At 42.6% G+C, this 20,318-nt stretch overlaps 1 protein-coding gene across 5 annotated transcripts in view; it reads left to right on the top strand.

The window, feature by feature from the left end:
• The window catches only part of RUFY1 (RUN and FYVE domain containing 1), a 39,402-nt gene extending 26,162 nt beyond the window's left edge, over positions 1-13,240 (top strand). For all 5 annotated transcript variants that reach the window (XM_060240364.1, XM_060240363.1, XM_060240366.1 and 2 more), the window contains exons 11-18: positions 792-959; positions 2,357-2,454; positions 3,167-3,286; positions 3,899-4,028; positions 4,897-4,991; positions 5,979-6,027; positions 6,596-6,673; positions 12,456-13,240. In XM_060240364.1, the coding sequence (XP_060096347.1) occupies positions 792-959; positions 2,357-2,454; positions 3,167-3,286; positions 3,899-4,028; positions 4,897-4,991; positions 5,979-6,027; positions 6,596-6,673; positions 12,456-12,599 (882 nt within the window). In that variant the 3' untranslated portion in view covers positions 12,600-13,240. The remainder of the gene's footprint in view (positions 1-791; positions 960-2,356; positions 2,455-3,166; positions 3,287-3,898; positions 4,029-4,896; positions 4,992-5,978; positions 6,028-6,595; positions 6,674-12,455) is intronic.
• The last annotated feature ends 7,078 nt before the right edge of the window (positions 13,241-20,318 follow it).

The following is a 20,318-nucleotide window of genomic DNA, read 5'->3' as shown; positions in this document are numbered from 1 at the left end:
AAGTCTTGTTCTAGGGATGATGTCCAAAATCCTTTTCAGATTTATAAATCCTACATAAAGGGAGCCATTTGAGAAATGAGTGTGGTATAAAAGTAGGCAATGGTCCAAAGTTGAACTACCTTTCTTCAACCACATCTGCTCTTGGCCCAGAATGTCAAATCACTTAATGCTTCTAGCATACATGAAGAGTATAGTTTGCCCAAACACAGTGATAAGCTAATTGGATAATAGTACGGTAGCTCAGATCTTTCTTAAAACAGGACTATTATTATGTGCTTACAAAATTTTGGGGTGACCCCAGTTGTGTTTATTTGTGAAAACAGTGGAGCAAGGATCTCTACCCACTAATAGGGATTTAATTTGAATAATTCCTTTTGGATAAGATCTGCTCCAGGGGGCTTCTGTGAACAGAGCTGATGGATCAAGCCTTCAACTTGAGAAGGGGTCACCTCAGACCAGTCTGGAAGAAAGTCAATTGATTAAAATATCTGAGGTGTAGAAAGTTCCCTAGGAATAGCAAACAGGCTTTTAAAGTATGAACCTCACCGTTTTGATTGAATATAATAGGGAATACTGCTATGTATTCTAGTGCCTATATTGATAATTGCCCAGAGGAGTTGTTGATTTTTATGGCCAAAATTAAGCACCCCCAGTTCTTACGTAGGAGTTTATGAAATCTGTTACATAATGTGTAAAAATACAACTTGTGCTTGTGATCTAACATATGGCTCAAGTCTTGCATAGCATAGCAGATGTATTTTATGTTTGTGCTTTGCACTGTAATTTTTAAGGAGCTGGAAAAAGAGCTGGAGCTGCAAATTGGAATGAAAATAGAAATGGAAATTGCCATGAAACTTCTAGAAAAAGATACTCATGAGAAACAGGATACTCTGGTAGCCCTTCGTCAACAGCTGGAGGAAGTTAAAGCTATCAATTTGCAGATGTTCCATAAATCTCAGGTAAATGCGTGAAGTAACTGGGGAGAAAAATATTTATTAATCATGTTTTAAATGTTTTTAACATACACATTATATTATGCCTCTTAATAGCCCTATGAGATAGGATCACCACTCTGCTTGTTTCATAGGTGGAGAAGTAAAGCTGAGAGTAACTTGACTGAGGCCACCTGATTTTGCAGCTAAACAGGGTTTTGAACCCAAGTCACTCCAGTCCAAATCCAACTATCTGTATGCATCCTGCCATCCTGTTCAGAGGCCCCCTACCTTTTTTTTTAAGTGATTTGTCATCCTGTTGGGCACCTTGCAGACTTTCCTGGCTCTTCATGTGCACCCAGCAGTAGAGATACACTTTCTCATCTTATGTGTTTTTTATGTGCGCGTACACACAACTATTTGTTATGAGTAGAGCAACATTCACTCTCATTCTTGGTGGCCAGAAGAAGGAGTTAAAGCCTTCTGCCTGCTACAAGATTCTAAAGGTTGCTTTCCACAATATAGTTAAAACACTGGATGCTCGACTAAGTTATTTAGTCACTACAATGATGCAAGCAGTTTCTAGGGAAAGTATGGATAGTTCTCTATCACCTTTCTTAACCTGTGTTTTAATTCGATTAAAGTAGCATATATGTTTACCTTTCTGCTTCTTGTTGAGACGATAGATAGTACTGAATATCAGAAAGATAAGCATATTAATGTTCCTTTTGTTTCTCCATGCACCTTAAATCATGTTAAGAGGCCCATGTGATGCATCTTCTAGTTGTCTAGTCTGTCTGTCTTTAGACAAGTATTGGGTATGGACCCCATATTTCTTTGTATTTGTATGGGTTTAACCTTTTGTGAGACTTTAACATTTTATCTTAATTTAGGATTGAGTCCAGAGAGTATTTTCTGCTGACAAAAGGCACTTTTGTCAATGGAAGGGAAGCATTCTGATTTCTCCTTCCCATGCAGCCTGCCATGCTGTTTCTGAAGGTCCCCTTCTCACACATGACCTACATTTCAGAAAGTTCAGTTGACTGCAATGTGTGTGTGACTCTGTGTGTGTGTGTGTGTGTGTGTGTGTGTGTGTGTGTGTGGAGGGTTGTTTGTTCCATCATCAGAGCCCTATCTTTACCTACTTTGCTTTCTCTAGGAATTCTCTTGAGTTTCTCATCCACTTCTTTGGGACCTCGCAGCCACATGACAGTTCCTTAGTTCTTACCACCATTTTTTTTGCTCTGCCCTTTGAAAGGGATGCATACTTATGCTGTGGCATTGCAAAATTGTTGATATGATAAGATCTAACAAATCTTATGATGTTTTGATAGTGCAAATAAAATCTGTTCCATAAGCAATTTGGGTTTTGAAGTCTAAAGAGTGATGAATTGAAGTGAGCTGCTTGTATGCTGTTCCTTCAGAATGCAGAAACTTCATTGCAACAGAAGAAAGAAGCAATATCCTCATTTGAAGACAAAACACATCAAATGATATCTTCTGTGAAGCAAATGGAAGACAGGTATATCGCTTCCAGTCTGAAACTCTATAAGATATGCTCAGAATACAGCAACACTGTGCGGTGCTCAGGGTGAACAGTTTGGCAACCTTTGAGCTATAGTTTATGTATGTAATCCTGCCTGTCTGCTTTGTTCTCTGACAGTTTCCCAGTCATATGGGCACTGAAGAGATGGGACCAGAGATAGTTTACAAATAAAGAAGGGAGAGGAATCCAGAAAGCTGGGCTGTTCTGAACTAGAACAAGAGAGACTGTCAGTTCAACTGGGGCATTAATAAATTGCATTGCGTGTGGTAGGAGTTTGACTGATCCTAGTGAACAGTGCACCTTGCTAAATTAGGCAGATGATCCAAATATACCAGCAGAAGAGGAGGGTATTTTTCATCTGTTCATCTTCTTGCTGCAGCCCACTGAACGTCCTAAAATATTACTCCTAGGGCACAGTGGACTTTGAGGAACTGTGTGGGTGATAAAGAGGAAGGAATTGTCAAAAATATCCATTTGTCTCTGCTGCTGGAACCAACCCAGTATTTGTAACACATCTTTGTGGAAGAATACTGAGAAAGTTGACCTACTCTGAAGCAACTTGTTGTGCCTGATGACTATGAACAAAGGGAAGGGGGGTTCAGAGGAAATACTTGTGGGAATAGAAACTGGTATACTTCTCTGTAGCAATCACAACTTACATATCTATCTATCTCTTATTTTGCTTTAGATTGCAGCGTGCAGAAAAAGCCAGGCAGGTTGCAGAGGAGAAAAATGTCAAGTTAAAACAAGAGATGGATGCCAAAACTGAGTCCTTGAAACAACTACTAACCCAACTGGATAGCAAATGGTACTCTAACATTCTGTAATGTTCAAAGAATTGATATGTTGGTCTCACCTTGACTCGTTTGTGGGTTTAGTATTAATAGGAACAGGGTGCCACTTACAACTTATAAACTTCTATAGAATCTATATTTTCTTTGGTGTATGGCCTGTGTACTGAATTTATGCCAATAATTGCTGAGTTGTGTGCTACAGTTATTCGTAAATATAGGTTGGATCTAGCCATTTTTTTCAATCATGCCCAACTTTCCTCCATTACTACAACCCACATGGCTTTTGTCTGTGCTGGTCCCATGATTTCCAGCATAGCCTTTGGGGGAGATTGAAGGGGACTCTTCATCAGCAGAAAAGCTCGTTGGATCCAAACCTGTATTTTCTGATCCATTTAGCCATAGCTTAACTAAATTGTGACACTGTGAAGAAAGTATGCAAATTGTGGAGGAAGTGGGGATGCAGAATAGAAGCTTGTATTGTAGTTTGTATTGTAAAAAATGCTCTTCTGGTGATCCAGGAGAAAAGTATGCTATTCCATATCCTTGTAGTGCACTGGGATTTTTTAAGCAGAATTTCCAGTGAAGCATCCGTACTGATGAAAAACCAACTTCATTATTGTTAACAGTTCCACTCTTGAAAAAGAATTAAAATCTGAGAAAGAACAAAGGCAGACTCTGCAACAAGAGTTGCATCAGGAGAAGGACACTACTGCCTTGCTCAAAACAGAACTGCAGCAAGTGGAAGGGCTGAAAAAGGTACATGGCTTGGAAATAAAATTTTGTTTGGTAAACAGAAGGGGGAAATAGCCGGAATGGAGGGTGTTCTTGTGCGTGCGTGGGTGCACCTTTCAGCAGTTTCAGTTGAATAATTCTGTAATTCTGGGCTAAAGGGTTTATAATAATAAGTTACTGGTTCAGTTGCTAGTGGTGAATTTTTAATAACCTTTTATTTCAATATTAGGCAACCTGAATCTAATAAATATGCTTATTTTAAGGTCTTTTCCAACTCTTTTCTGGATGCTTTAATAAGTTTATTTTAAAGACTCTGTCAAATTCAAATACTAAATGTGCCGATTAGGAATTCCAAGCCTAAGGGGTGAATACTTGCAAATGAAATGACTGAGCAGGTGTATCAGGGCTCGCCACCTGTAGACTCTCACTAGTTCAAGGCTACAACAAAGCTGTGCTGACAGCACAGGGCATTTTTGCTAATTCCTCCTTCCTGCTGCAGATGCCCGATTTGTTATTCATGTTGTTCTGGTGACAGAAACTCCTTCTATTAGCAGAAAACTTAGGTTGAATGCATCCTTTAGTCTTTAGGTGGCCTGTTTTGTAGCAGTTGTGATTTGGCCTGGGGACCATGGATACAATTATGTAGTTGCCCTACTAAGAAAGCCACTGCCTTTGGTAAGTCCTGTAAAATGCTACAAGAGCTTTCTGTTAATGGCCAGTGTTCACTAGCAGAAAGGCATTGTTTAATTGTAATGTAGGTAAATGATTCCTTCTCCCTGCCACAGTTAGCTCAAGTTCTATAAGGGCCCATTCAAAACAGAAGAGGAAGAAGAAAATATGCCTGCCTAACAGAAACATACAGCTTTTTTCTTTTTGTGGGTGTTCCTTATAGGAGTTGCGAAAACTGCAAGAAGAGAAGCAGCAGCTTGAAAAGATCTGTGAAGAGCAGGAGCAAGCCCTTCAAGAAATGGGACTTCACCTTAGCCAGTAATTGTGTTTGAATAATTCCTGTCAATATAGGGAAATCTCTCGTTACTAAAGAAGCTGCATTATTCACAAATTTATATAACAGTTTAAGAATCACAGACCAAGAAATCAACACATTTTTGGTAAACTTAAGGATTCAGTTTATGCTGGAGGGTCAGTTGTGTTTGCTGCAGTTTCTTTAGTGTTTCCTGCAGCAAATGGGTTAAGTGTGAAGAGCAGACATGGAGGCCCTAAATACACTGTGGATGACAAGGAAGATTGCCACATACAGTAGAATATTTTCCAGTTAGTGAAACTGCTGCAGGGTGAACAAGAGATTTCAGAAATTACTGGTGTACTATAAGGCATGGGTTGTTTACAAAGCACCTTTGGTCCAGGGCCATAGCCAGGATTTAAAATTTGGTGGGGCCACAGGCAGGATTTTTTGTTTAGGGGGCCAGGTTCTCAGTGTCAGCTCTCAAAATATCCTGTGAACACCCCTAAAAAACCAAATACCATGTTATTCCTTTTATTATGACAAAATTATGCATGAGTTTTCATCTTCCCCTGCACTTTTTATCAGGCTGGATGGTAATCTTGGGCGGGGTGGGATGGGGAGAAAGGGGTTAAAGCCTCTTGAACAGAGCAGTAGTGAGACTGATTGGTGGGGCCAGAAAGGTTACACAAGGTTTTAATTGGTGGGGCCTGGACCCGCCCCCCCCAGGGCCCCACTGTAGCTGCAGGCCTATTTGGGTCCCCTTAAGTTTGGAATGTGTTTCATAAAACTTAGATCTATATTGCATATTAATTAGCCTTAAACAAGCTTTTCTGTCTGTTATCTGCAATATGGAAATATTACTATGACCTGATAAGTATTGGGTCCCTTCTGTTAAGTGAGGAATCATCCATTGGAGGTGAACTCCCTCCCCCTTTTTTTTTAGGAAGGACTTCTCTTGCCGACAGAAGTGCTTTGAATTCCATAGTAACACAAATGTCTTCCTTTTTCAGGTCCAAGCTTAAGATGGAAGATATTAAAGAAGTAAATAAAGCATTAAAGGTATTTCAAATTTAAATAGCTATCTGCTGTTTTCTTTGCATCTTCCCCTCTACCACACAGCAGTTTGAGATATTGGAAGCTGCAATGTTAATCATGCTCACCCTAAAAGCAGGCTCTGGCACTACTTGATCCCTCCTGTCTTCCAAATTTGACATGTTCTAACAATCATTGAATGAGTGTAGGCTTTTACTACTAATTCTTTGACCTTCCATGAAGGTACTTTCATAGAGCACCTATGTTGGCCTGCAATAGAACAGCTACATTCCAGTCCAGTAGCACTTCAGGGACCAACAAGATGGGGGCAGGGAGAATATGAGTTTTTGAGAGTCAAACCTCCCTTTATAAGATGCCTCCCTCCCTGAAAACCTTGTTGATTTTTAAGGCACTACTGGGCTGAAATCTAATGATTGGGCCCTGAGCTAAATGACCCTGCCTATAGCTGGCTTTGGGAGGCAGCTGCGGGAGGGGGTTGGCCTGTTAGTGGTGTGGTGTGGGGTATGGGATGGTACGGTATGTTTAAAGTTGAATACTGAGAAAAAATTTTTTATATATTTTGTGTAAAAATCAGGGCCATACCTGGCTGAAAGATGATGAAGCAACCCACTGCAAACAATGTGAGAAAGAGTTCTCCATTTCCAGGAGAAAGGTAAGATTAAGGGATCAGAGCTGGCTATATTAAATAAAATAGTATGATAAGTCAATCTGCATGGCATAGTTTCAGCAAGGTTACGGAGGATGATGAACTGCAGTGGAATGTAGAAGTGCAAGCATCACCTTTCAGTCCTGATCCCTGACTTGTCAACTAGTAAGTGCTTACCAGTAAAGACAGGTTGCTTACCTGTAACTGTAGATCTTCGAGTGGTTATCTGTGCATTCACACTCATGGGATAGAGCGCCTGCGTCAATCCCCAAATCGGTACCTAAAAAGCCTGGGATTTTTTCACGCTCAGCACCAGTGGGCATGCGCAGGCGTCCCAATACGCATGCTCACCGGAAGCAGCGTGAGGATCCCACCAGTTCCTTCCTGACTGCTGGAAGCCCCTAACATAGGGAGACCGTCAGCAGTGGGGAAGGAGGGCGGGTAGTGTGAATGCACAGATGACCACTCGAAGATCTACAGTTACAGGTAAGCAACCTGTCTATCTTCTTCGTGGTCTCTCTGTGCTTCACACTCATGAGAGATTAGCAAGCCAGACAAACCTGGAGACGGGAGCAGACGGTCAACCAGAAGAGACAGCTTGCAGCACCACAGCTCCCAGACGAGTCCTCTGCTGAGCATGCACATCCAAAGCATAACGCTTCATGAAAGCATGAGGAGAGGACCAAGTGGTGGCCTTGCAGACATCCATCAAGGAGACACCCTTCAGGAACGCCACCAACGTCACCATCGCTCTAGTAGAGTGTCCACGAATGGGTCCAGGCAATGGCTTCTTCACCAGCAAGTAGCACAGCTTAATAGTTTCAGTAAGCCACTTTGAAAGCCGTTGAGACAATTTTTGAACCCAACCGAGGAGCAGCATAGGAAACAAAAAGATGCTGGTCCTGACGAAAACTCTTTAGAACTCAGGTAAAAAAGTAATGCACGCTTAACATCCAAAGCGTGCCACCGATGTTCCTCGTCCGAGGAAGGCATGGGGTAAAACATAGGTAACCAAACGTCCAACTTAGGGTGAAACTGGGAAACCACCTTAGGGAGAAACGAAACATCAGGAGCCAACGAAACTCCGGACTCATGAAACACTAAGTAAGGGTGGTCACAACGCATAGCCATGAGCTCCCCTACACGGCATGCTGACGTGATTGCCACCAAAAATGCAGTCTTCCAGGATAGAAGCTGTAGGATCGTGGGGCCCAGCCGCACTACGCAGCAGCCTCCCCAGGGCCAGGCAGGGATCACACAGCCCAGATGTACTGTGCAGCAGCCTCCCTGGGGCCTGGCTGGCCAGAATTGCTGCAGGGCCTGGAAAAGTTACTGGTACAGTTCAGTTTGCACTTGATTATCCCAGATGGTGTGGCCTAATATGCTAATATTAGGGGATGTGGTTTAATATGTTACTGAGTTCCTGCTGGGCCTTTTCTACAAAAAAGCCCTGGTCCTATGCATTTGCCTAGGGCGGCGGGCCGGGTGTGTGTGCCAGATTAGGCTCTCCCCACATGACTTCAAATAGAAAAACAATTATTTGCATTAATTTTGCTGGCCTGAATCATTCTCCCTCGGCAGAGCACTGTTTAAGTTGATAATTTTTATGGCCCGCGAATGATATTATAAATATCCATATGGCCCTTGGCAGAAAAAAGGTTCCCCACCCAATTTAAACTAAGCATAGGATTGCGTTTGTTTAAGCCTGTGCTCTGTAAACTGGGTCCAATTCTTTTTTCAATGTTTCCCCTTCTCCCAGCTATCACTAACCTAGTAAAGTCAGTAACTCAGCTTATTTTACCAGCCCAGTTTGACTCCAAATGTATTAAAGGGTCAAGCTACCTATAACATAATTCATAAAAATGTATAACATTTAGCTCTCTCCCAGGTGGCTCCCCCAGGATACTCAGTCTTTCACCAATCACAGACTAGCGGGTTGTGGGGAGGAGTGGCCCTATTCATACGAGAGGCTTACTCCTCCCGTTTCCAAAGATCGATGGTATCGAATGTGCCGATCTGGCGTGGGATGTTGGGGAGGGTTTGGTGGTCTGGCTGGTGTACCGAATGCCTAACCGTCCCTGATGGAGGCCATAACAGGCTGGGCATTGAAACACCCAATGCTTTTGGTTCTGGGTGATTTCAATGTCCATGCCGATGACATGAACTCTAGTCAGGTGGTGGACCTGGTGTTGTCCATGGCAACACTAGGACTCTCCCAATTTGTTACAACATCCACGCATCAGGCCGGTCACATGCTGGATTTGATCTTTGCGACGGGAGTCTTAGTGGACTGGATCACTGCAGAAGCGGTGCCATGGTCGGACCACTACGCCCTGAAGACTCATATGGATGTGCCACCCCAAACCTGTTTAGGCAGCGAGCATATTTTAGCTTGCCCACGAAATCTGATGGACCCAGTGCTGTTCCAGACGGCCTTGCAGGACTCCTGGCCCCCTGGCAATTCTCTAGATGACCTGGTTAAGATCTGGCAAGACCGCTTCACCATGGCTATCGATGAGATCACTACCCAGCAGCCTCTGCACCCTCGTTCTAAGCTGGCCCCGTGGTATAACCCTGAGCTGCGGCTGATGAAACAAAGGCTGAGACAGCGAGAGAGGCAGTGGCAGCGTACTGGAGACGAAGCGACCAGAACATCTTATAGAGAGTTTATGAGGTCCTATGAGATGGCAGTCAAAGCCACGAAGAAAGCTTACTTCATGGCTAAGACTGCATCTGCAAATTCGCGCCCAGCACAATTATTTAGTATTATTCAAAATCTTACAATTCTGCCACAAGGCAGACCAAACTGTAGGGAATTAGATATAGGCTGTGAGGCTTTTGCGACTTCTTTCACAGATAAGATCTCGTCGCTTTGTAACGATCTCCCTGCCACTGTTGAAACAGTAAGGGAACTCGAAGCTCCGTACCTCTTTTCCGGATCAGCTTTGGATCGTTTTACAACACTCAGCATGGAGGAAGTCGACAGAATTCTCTCTACTGTGCACCCAACATCATGTGACCTGAACCCTTGCCCATCCTGGCTGATTAAAGCTTGCCAGCTGGAGCTACACTGTCCTATACAGGATATCGTAAATAGATCCTTCTCTGAGGGGCTCTTTCCAGGGTCTGGTCTCAAATTTGCCCTTTTGGGGCAAAATTATTGAGAGGGTAGTAGCGCTACAGTTACAGAGTTTTCTGGAGGACACTTCCGTCTTGGACCCCCATCAGTCCAGCTTTTGCTCAGGTCATGGGGTGGAGACAGTACTGGTCGCCCTGGTGGATGATCTCCAGCGGCATCTGGACAAGGCAGTTCAGCAATATTGATGTTGTTGGACCTGTTGGCTGCATTCGACATAGTCAACCATCGGTTGCTGATTCACTGCCTTGCCGACGCAGGGATTCAGGGGTTGGCCTTACAATGGCTCTCCTCTTTTCTCCATGGTCGGGGACAAAGGGTGGCGATTGGGGGACAGTCATCCGAGAGACACCCACTTAATTGTGGTGTGCCTCAGGTGGTGGTGCTCTCCCCAATGTTTTTTAACATCTGTATGCTCCCCCTTGCCCAGATTGCCAGGAGGTATGGGTTGGGTTGCCATCAGTATGCTGATGATACCCAGCTCTATCTACTGATGGACAGCCAGTCTGCCTGTACCTCAGAAAATCTGGATCTGGCACTGAAGGCCATGGCAGGGTGGCTAAGCTAAATCCGACAAAGACAGAAGTCCTTTGCCTGAGCCGCAGCAGCCCAGGAAGGGGAATCCCCCTACCAGCTTTTGATGGTGCGCCACTTGCAATGGCGCCCAAGGTTAAAAGCTTGGGGGTGCTACTGGAACCTTCATTGGCTTAAAATCCTTCCTCTTGGAAGGCAAGACTTTTTTGTCCTTCCCCTCAATCAGGAAGCTTTCCAGCTCGTCCCCAAAGAGACTAACACCTTTGAATGGTACAGCTGCCAGTGTAGCCGGTACAGCTGCATCCGCATCCCAAGTCCTGAGCCAAACGTTCCTACACGCTGCAAGCCATGGCCCTTGCAGACAACTGCATTGCGTCTACGGTCGCATCTGCAATAAACGCTGTGCCCAAGGCTATTTTCTTAAGCTCATCCTTGAATTCCTTTGGCACATCACTATCCACTGAGGCCAAATTGGACGCCCAAGTATATACTGCATGGGCAAATGGCGACCCCGCTGAAGACGCCCGGATGGACCAGGCTGAGGCTTCAGAATCCTTTTGTAATGCCTGTTCCATCCGTCTATCACAGGCATCCTTGGGTAGCCCATTCGCATCCTTGGGAAGCATTGATGTGGATAATACAGGATCGTCCACTACTGGCAATTTCAGCCGTTTAGTAGCCTCTGGAATCAGCCCATACAATTTTGAACAGATGTGGGTTAGATTTTGGCTTAGCTGGGTGTTCCCACTCTGCTTTAATAAGACTAAAAAAGGGGGCGGGTAAGGGTACCCCTGTCTGAGAAACCCCCACCTTAGGCATCATCTTCCCTGAGCCTGCGGGCAGGTCTGGGTCCAATTCTGCTTTCTCTCTGGGTGTAGCAGTAAAGATATTCCACTGGAAAGATCCTAGATTGTACTGAAGAGTCAGGTTTCTCCTCCTCCTGAGAACTATCACAGGGAGAGTCCAAGCTCATACCCAGTTTCGCTTTCTTTGGGTCTGTAGGAGCCGTGGCAATATCTAGATCTGCTTTTCTCTTCCTTTTCTGAGGGTGAGAAGGCACAGTAGAGCCTTGGGCAGGGGCAAACTCCTTTCTCAATCCTCTCCAGTTAAATCCGGTTCAGAATCCTTTCGCACTTTTTCGGAAGTGGATCCTGAGTACTTTGGGATGGAGAAATCACTGGCTAAACCTCCTTTCTCACTAGTCTGTCCCCATCTGTCAGCCATCTCAGCTACAGCAGAGGGCTGAAATGAAAGTGAAAGGGGAGAGAGGAGCCTCCGTTACCAGGCTAACTGCCTGAAATGGCGACCCCTCCCCCTGCATAGTAAAAGAAAAAAACCCAGGTACACTCTAATCGTGCCTGAGTTGAAGAAGGCCTGCTACATTCTAAGCCTCCCCCCCGCCCCCCGACTGTAAAGAAAGCCGTTCTAGAGGGGTCCTGGGGAATGTGCCGCCTTTGTTGGGTAAACCCCAATGCTGGCGGTTAAAGTGCTCTGCCTGCCGCCTGCTGCGTCTGAGAAAGAAGGTGGCAGAGACTTTCCCTCGAGGAAACCTCGTTCTTCGGATCACTGTGCTCTGACGCATGACGAACACGTCCTGTCTCATAACAGGGCCGTTTAGCCTGGAGAGTTTCCAAGGGAGAGCCCGGCCCGGATCAAACAATCAATGACCCTGTTTCCGGAGGAGCCTCCTCCCAGCAGTTTCGGACCGTCCCACTACCAGGGACCACTGGAGAACTATAGTGTTACCTCACATCCTGTGATATTAGATACTCTGCACCAGAGAACCATAAATGTGAATATTCTGATGTGTGTATGAAGTGTGTGAAACTATTAGGCATTTACTCTGAAATAAATTTTATTAGGGTCCATGGATTGTGGACTTTTGCAGAGAATTCATCTCTGGTTTAATGCCTGACCTGAACTTCTTGTCCCAGTGCCTTCATGCCCAGCAACCCTAGTCTAGAGAAAGTGTTTAGTTGTGATTCTAGGCATGATTAACTTTTCTCACTGAATTTTGTGAAATATAAACACAACTAAGTTTCTTCACGTGGGAAGGCCCTTCTAAGACTCACTTATGTAGTTACATAACCTTAACCCTCTTTGTTAACTTCCTTGCAGCACCATTGTCGGAACTGTGGCCACATCTTTTGCAATAGTTGTTCCAGCAATGAACTTGCACTTCCATCCTATCCAAAGCCTGTACGAGTCTGTGATACTTGCCATACTTTACTGCTTCAGAGGTGTTCATCAAATGCTTCGTAAGACATCCATTTCTTTCAAGAAAACGACACAAGACTGGACAAAAAGCCAAATGTTTAATGGGCTTTGGGGGAATCTAAATTTCACCTTTACATATCAAACAGCGTTCTTATGGAACTAAAGTTTGCTACATTACAATGGGACAAGAAAGATTTAGTTTGTAAAAAAAAAAAAAAGAGCTTACAGAAATTATGGAACTTAAAATATTTTGCATAGACCAAGTGTCAGGAAAAAAAAGTTATAACAAAATGTTCCATGTGCTGAAAGTCTGAGGTACACAGTTACACTTCTGGCTTTGTTCAGTATGAAAGAACTATTTTGTTTCTATTTAACTTTGTACTTTAAATTTATACATTCAATCTCTAAAACAAATTAATTTTCTGAACACTTTAATCTTCTCATGGGTCTACCTGTTGTAACAGTTCCGCTTGAAAATTCCTCTAGATTTCTATGTAGTAAAAGGTGAAAATGTCGACATCTTCAAGTCTGCTCCTATGAATGACATTTTTAAAGCAATGTATAAATGAATGTGCCTTCACTATACTTCAGAGTAAAATAATGTATAGATTCCTGAGTGCACCTATAAAATACAGGTAAATAAATAAATACAGGTAGTGTTTATAGAATAAAGATGGTTAAATAGATTTGATCTGCACCTTCCTAAATTGTTTCTTGAAAATAGTTATCCATAAGGAAAACACAGCTAAAACCTGCAGCTCTGTTTGCCTGAACGCTAATATGAAAGCAAGTATACTACTGGTTTAAAGAATGCAGAGTCTTGCTAACCTGGTAAGGAATCTGCAATAGAAGTAAATAAATAGAAGCTACCACCTCTTGAAACCAACTTATATAGTATTAATAGAAATGTGAAACAGGTTGTGTGATGAGTTGTATAATGTCCAGTTCTTGTTTCATTGTTTGCAGTCTGGTACTAATACTGCAAGTATGCATGCTGCTCCTTTGGAGAGCTATTGAAACCTGGGGGGGTGGCTGAAAATGGGGATGTGGGAAAAAGGAAGAAGTAGTCAAGGCTTTGATGCATTCATAGACAGATAGTGATGTCAGGAAACACAGAGAATAGACCAAAGGTTTAACAAGAAAATAAATAGTTATATTTTACATTTGATATACTGAGACGTCCAGATAAAGTTATCCAATTGAACAGAAAGGAGAAAAGCTAGGATACAGAAGTATAATAGCCAGGTGTGGTCCTTGTACAAGTGTTACTGAAAGCCACAGGACTTGAGCTCACAACAGGAGGGTAACAAGCTAAGAACAGAATTCTCAAGGAATCCCAAGAGAGAAGGGAGAAGCAGAAAGAGCTTCCTCATTAGAAAGGCTGGGCAATCCATCAGAGACTAATGTGACCCAAAGTATAGAATGAGTCAAGATGATCAATTGTATAAAAAGCAACAGAGTGCTCAAAAGGGGGGAGGGGGGTGGAATGGACACTTCATGGATTTTTGCAAAAAGATGTGTGACTTCTTTAAAATACTTGTCACCCCAGAGTTGGAAACAACTGGCGCTTGCACAGGGTACTACCTTTACCTTTTTCTCAAGACAAGCATGTTAAGGTGGAGAGTTATCATCATTTGTTAAGTGTTGTGAGGAAAGGTGATGCAAAACTGGCTAGTGCCCATGATACTTCAGTGATGAGCAATTTTTTAAAAACTTTAGTGTGCTCCCAATACATTCAAATGCTGAGACTTTTATCCTTCTAAGCTGTTAACTGGTGTTCTAGTGGGTTGCACTGAAGCAGTATGGAACAGACTTGGTAGCTTAACTGAAATGAATTGGGTGGCTTATTGAAGCACAAGGAATGGATATTAACAAAACACATGTTTAAGAGGAAAGGAAAAGCTAAATGGTGTGAGAATGTCTAAGACAATATATAGCTGCAAGAAATAACAGGAGAGATTAACATAGTTATTGTTTGTTTTCAGATTTCTTATGTTGCATCCTATTGATTGCACTGACTTCTGCTGTGTAATCTGCTTTGCATTTCAGTTAGGAAGGAGAGGAAAGGTCCCCTGTGCAAGCAACAGTCGTTTCCGACTCTGGGGTGACGTTGCTTTCACGTTTTCACAGCAGACTTTTGCCATTGGGATGGTTTGCCATTGCCTTCCCCAGTCATCTACACTTCCCCCCCCCAGCAAGCTGGGTACTCATTTTACTAACCTCGGAAGGATGGAAGGCTGAGTCAACCTCGAGCCGGCTACCTGAAAACCCAGCTTCCACCGGGGATTGGACTCAGGTCATGAGCAGAGCTTAAGACTGCAGTACTGCAGCTTTAACACTCTACACCACAGGGCTTTTTCAGTTAGGAAGGCAAACTGTAAATAAAAATACTATTTGAACCATCCTTCACTAAAAGGAACTGAGTATAGGGGTGAGAAAACCATATCACTGAAAAACCAATAATAGTGGAATAGCAGGAATGGTACCTTTGCTAGGGCCTTTCATTTATACTCAGCATTTGAAGCAGTTTTTCAGTTACCTTTCAGAGGATCATGAGCACTCTGTACCAACAAATGAATTCAGTTCAGTAGGCCCACCCTCTTCAGGATTTTTTTTTTTTTATCTTTTCCTTGCTCAGGGTTGGCGCGAGGTAGATGTTAGGGTTGTCCCAGAGTTGTTAATGACAACTGGACCTTTGCTTGTTCTTTACCCTGTTCATCACACACAGATGGAATCTAGGGTTCTTCAGGTGCCTATTACAGTACATGACTTTTAGGAAGACTATACTAAGCTGACACAGTTCTTCAGGTCAAACTTTGCCTTTTTCAGGCATTCTAAAGCATCATGTTCTTTATTGCAATGCTATGCATTGTGAAGCTATTAAAATCACATTTCAAAAAGTAATTTCAGGTCGAAGCCTGCTCAGAGCTCTAAGATAGGAGTTGTTAGCAAGTCTCTCTTCACAGGTAATTTTGGCTAATTTTCAGAAGAATGACTATAGTGCCTGTTGATCTCAGCTGTTTCTCAGTACTTGGAAGCACTGTCTCACAGAAAAGTTACACAAATCAAAATCAACTTTGTTCATTATGGCAAAGCTTAAACCAACCCCATCTTAAAGTGTTTTAACCCCGATAGCATGACTCTTTGGGGTTCACAGGATCAGATTAACCTAAACTACTCTTCTATCACAGGGTTTCCTTGCCTCTCCAGTCCCTACGCCAATAAATAAAATGCTTTTCTCCAGTTACTGATCGGGTTGTATCCACAAAAGGGTCTCAGGGTCATCTAGTCCAGTTCCCTGCAAAATGGATGAAATTCACAAATACCTACCCAACACACCCCCAGTGACCTCTGCTCCATGCTCAGAAGAAAAAAGAAAACCCTTCATGGCTGAGGTAGCCTGGAGAAAATTGTTTCCTGACCCCAAAGTTGCTATCAGTATTTCTTTGGGTGTGTAAGAAAGGGCCACAAGAACTAGGCACTAGTGCTTCCTGCCCATTGCCAGAAATGATTTCTAGCCAAGGAACATCGCTTCTCATTTCTTCCATGTTGCAGCCCCTTCTGAAGGGAAGGGAACCTGCCTCACCCAGAACAGCAGGAAGGGGAAGAGATTATGAGAGGGCAGAATTGGTATAAACTGTCTCCAACCTCAGCCCATGGAAATCCTCCATAGGATTCAAGGCATGTCACATTGAAGGACATTTTGTGACTGAATCCAGATATTCCTACCTAGAAGGCTTCAAGTGGAAATATATTAAAATGTGCATTGGATTGTCGGTATGTCAGGTGAACCTGTGGAACATAATACAGCTGTATATATTAAGATGCTGTCCTGCCACAATACTTTTGGAGAAAGTGTTACACTGCAGGGTCTCTACTTCAGGATCTCTACTCTCAGTTCAATTAAAAAGCAGTTGCATCCTCAAATGTGAAGGTGTGTGTGTGTGTGTGTATGAATTACAAAATCACGTATTTGTGGTAATAGTAAGCATGTCTGCTTTCTTCTCCACCCCTAACCCACACCCCATAAGTGGTATTGCTCAACACTAAGCACATTTAATATTTAACCTGCTTTTCATTAGTTAAACTAGCTTCCAAAGGAGTTGGATATTTAAACCCATAAAGTTATCCAATACGCAGTGACAATTACTTGAACCAAATGATGCTGCCATTCTACCTCTTCCCACATGCTGAAAGGAGCAGAGGCAGGAGAAGAATACAGTACGTACATCGCATCATCAAACAGAAATCAAAAAGTGACAGCTGCCCCTCCCCCACAATTTCCTCATTAAACAGCTGCCCCTCCCCCCACACCAGCCCCCACCTCCTGATCAGTAAATGAATGCCTGACGTAGTGGGATTGTACTTTTTTGCTGCCCCTTCTAATACATTAATTGTAACCATCCCAGCATTTTCTTACACATTAAATCCTAACATTTACCTAGCCACCTAACAGCATTTTAGATGCCTATTCTAATACATTAATTGTAAACATATAGCATTTTCTTACACATTAAATCCTAACATTTTTCTATCATCTTCAGTGCCTGTTCTCAGAGTGAGACAAAAGTATTTGACCTTAAAAGGTCAAGTGCTGAAATGTATATCTCGCAGACGTGGGAGGATATTCACCCTGTGAGAGAGAGCAAGAATCTTAGCAAATTATTTAATGCTGACACAGTTTAGACCTGGACAAAATAAACAGATGAAATTAGGTTCTCACGCAATAAATTTCCTGTTCTTATGGTCTGTGATTTAAAATAGCTTTTCCATCAAATTTATGTATGGGCTAATTGTGAGAATAGTGTTTGACCCCCAAAAATGGTCCTAAGAGGTCAAGGGGTTTTATGGCTGTGAAGTGCAGAAAAATGTAGACTTAAGAAAAATGCAAAAGCAGGACAGAGATATACAATTTAGGTTATTTTAAATATAAACAAAGATAGGATTTTCTGACATGTATAGAAACACACAGGTTACAGAATGCCCCATTGGTTTTTTTTGTGGATATACTCTGACTGTGTCCAATATGTAGATAAAATAAAATTTTAAATAAAAACAAGCAACAGTAAGCAGTGTTTTAAATGATTTTAGTTCTACATGCCCTGTTAAATGTGCATTCACCCCATGTTCCCCAAGTATTGTTGACAACACAAATATTTACTGCCAACTTTGGTGATTTTTGATATGGTTCCACCAAGATCAGGATCTGAGCCTTTAATTGTATTCAAGTAGGCATTCATTTGCTTTTGATGGAACTCTTAACATCAGAAGATCTGGGGCTTAGTTCTGAGCCATGCAGCTCACTTAATATCTTGGCACACAATACAACTTTTTTCCATCGTCAGCATCCTCCACCTGTTAGCACTCCAAGGAGCTGTCTGGGGGGTTACTTGAGCAATGAACAGGGCCCCGGCAGTAGGAGGTTGCCTAGGATTCTATAAGAAAAAGAAGAGCTTATCGTTGCTGCTTTAGGGAGAAGAGGGGGTTGTGGGTCACGGGCAGCCTAGGAACTGATCTCCTTGATGAACCAAGGGTGCAGAGAGAGGAGCGAATTCCACATTTTAATCACTCTCTGTGTAAAATAGTATTTCCTTTTGTCCACCCTGAATATGCTATCAGCCTCGTTGTATTGAGTTCTAGTATTTTGAAAGGGGGAAAAAGTTCTGTTTGTCAACTCTCTCCACCCCTTGCATAATTTTATAAACCTCTATCTTGACCCCACACCCTCCCCCTCCCCTAACATAGCCATCGCTTTTCTAAACTGAAAAGTCACTCATCAGCCTTTCCTCATAGAGAAGGTGCTCCCCCCCCCACCCCCACCCCCCCCAATCAACTTTGCTGCCCTTCTCTGTACTTTTTCTAGCTCTGCAATGTCCTTTTGGAGATACGGTGACCAGAATTGTACACACTATTCCAAACAAGGCTGCGATATAGATCTATATGGGGGCATTACAATATAGGCTGTTTTATTCTCAATCCCGTTCCCAAGAATACCTACCACAGACTTTGCCTTTTTCACCGCTGCAGCACACAGGGTTGACACTTTCACCAAACTATCCTCAACACACTTGGGATTTTCCCCCCTCTCAGTCACAGCAAGTTCTATCCCTATTAGCTTATACGTGAAGTGGGGATTTTTTTTGACCCACTATGCCATCACCTTACACTTACCAGCACCTCACCCCTAGTTCCTAATCATTTATGAATAAATGAAATAGTCTTGCCCCCGTACCAATCCTTATCGGACCCCGTAGCATACTTCCCTACATTGTGAGAATTGTCCACAGATCCCCACTCTTTACTAACAGTCATTGAACCAGTTTTTTAATCAGAAAGAGAACCCATCCTCTTATCCCATGACTGCTAAGTTTACTCAGGAATCTCTGGCGAGTCTTTCTCAATGAACTCTAAAAGGTTGGTGAGGCAGGACTTCCCTTTGCAGAAGCCATGTAGGTGAAGAGTAGGTGGAATTCACTGCCACAGGAGGTGGTGGCGGCCACAAGTATGGCCACCTTCAAGAGGGGTTTAGATAGAAATATGGAGCACGGGTCCATCGGTGGCTATTAGCCACAGTGTATGTGTGTATATAAATTTTTTTTTGCCACTGTGTGACACAGAGTGTTGGACTTGATGGGCCGTTGGCCTGATCCAACATGGCTTCTCTTATGTTCTTATGTTCTTAAGATTAAAAAAACCAAAACAAAAAAACCTGGCACGATTGTGATCCGAGGGTGGAAAAATGTTTTTGTTTCAAACAGTCTTATTAGTAACATATGGCAATAAATTTCAATTTCTTACATCATTAATAATTACTTTTTATCTATCCCATATATTACTTTCTACCCACTCCTCCCCCGTTACTTGACACCCGCCGGTGTTATATACTTAAAATCTTAATATTAAAGGTACCCTTAATTAATAAGAACCAAAATTAATATCCTCCTCCCTCTTGTACTTAGTCATTATCAAAAATTGTCCAATGTCCTTTTATTTTCCACTCTTTTTCTACGTATCTTCTGAACTTTTTCCACTTCATCTTAATTACTTCTAAATCATAGTCTCTTAAGGTTCATGTTAACTTGCCCATTTCACCCCAGTGTCATAACTTTTAAAATCCAATCCCATTTTTCTGGTATTTTTTCTTGCTTCCACAACCGCGCATACAACGTCCTAACTTTTTCCACTCCATCTTAATTACTTCTAAATCATAGTCTCTTAAGGTTCATGTTAACTTGCCCATTTCACCATGTGTCATAACTTTTACAATCCTACCCCATTTCTCTGGTATTTTTTCTTGCTTCCACAACTACGCATATTATGTCCTAGCAGCTGAAAGCAAGTATCAAATTATAGTTCTATCTTCTTTTGGATTTTTTTTCCATTTGTAATCCCAACAGGAAAGTCTCTGCAACTTTCTTAAATTCATATCCCGAGATCCTAGAAATTTCTTTTTGAATCATCCGCCAATACTTTTTTTGCCCTTTCACAAACCCACCACATACGGTAGAAAGAACCTTCATGTTTTTTTTTTTTACATTTCCAACACCGGTCTGGCATCTTATTATTCATCTTTGCCAATATCACCCAGTGAGTTGCATTTGAACACGAGTCTCCTAGGTTCTTGTTTAGCACTTAACCCGCTAGAGCCAGCGGAGTATTTTACTTACTTTACTGTAGCCCCCCCTTTTTTGTTTTTGTTTTTTTGCTGAGACTGAAATGTAAGAACAATGTTCTCAACTAGGATAGGCATTAGAGGACCACACT

This window comes from Heteronotia binoei, chromosome 5 (assembly GCF_032191835.1).
Source record: "Heteronotia binoei isolate CCM8104 ecotype False Entrance Well chromosome 5, APGP_CSIRO_Hbin_v1, whole genome shotgun sequence".
Classification (NCBI taxonomy): Eukaryota; Metazoa; Chordata; class Lepidosauria; order Squamata; family Gekkonidae; genus Heteronotia; species Heteronotia binoei.
This window is presented reverse-complemented; position numbering and strand designations above follow the sequence as displayed.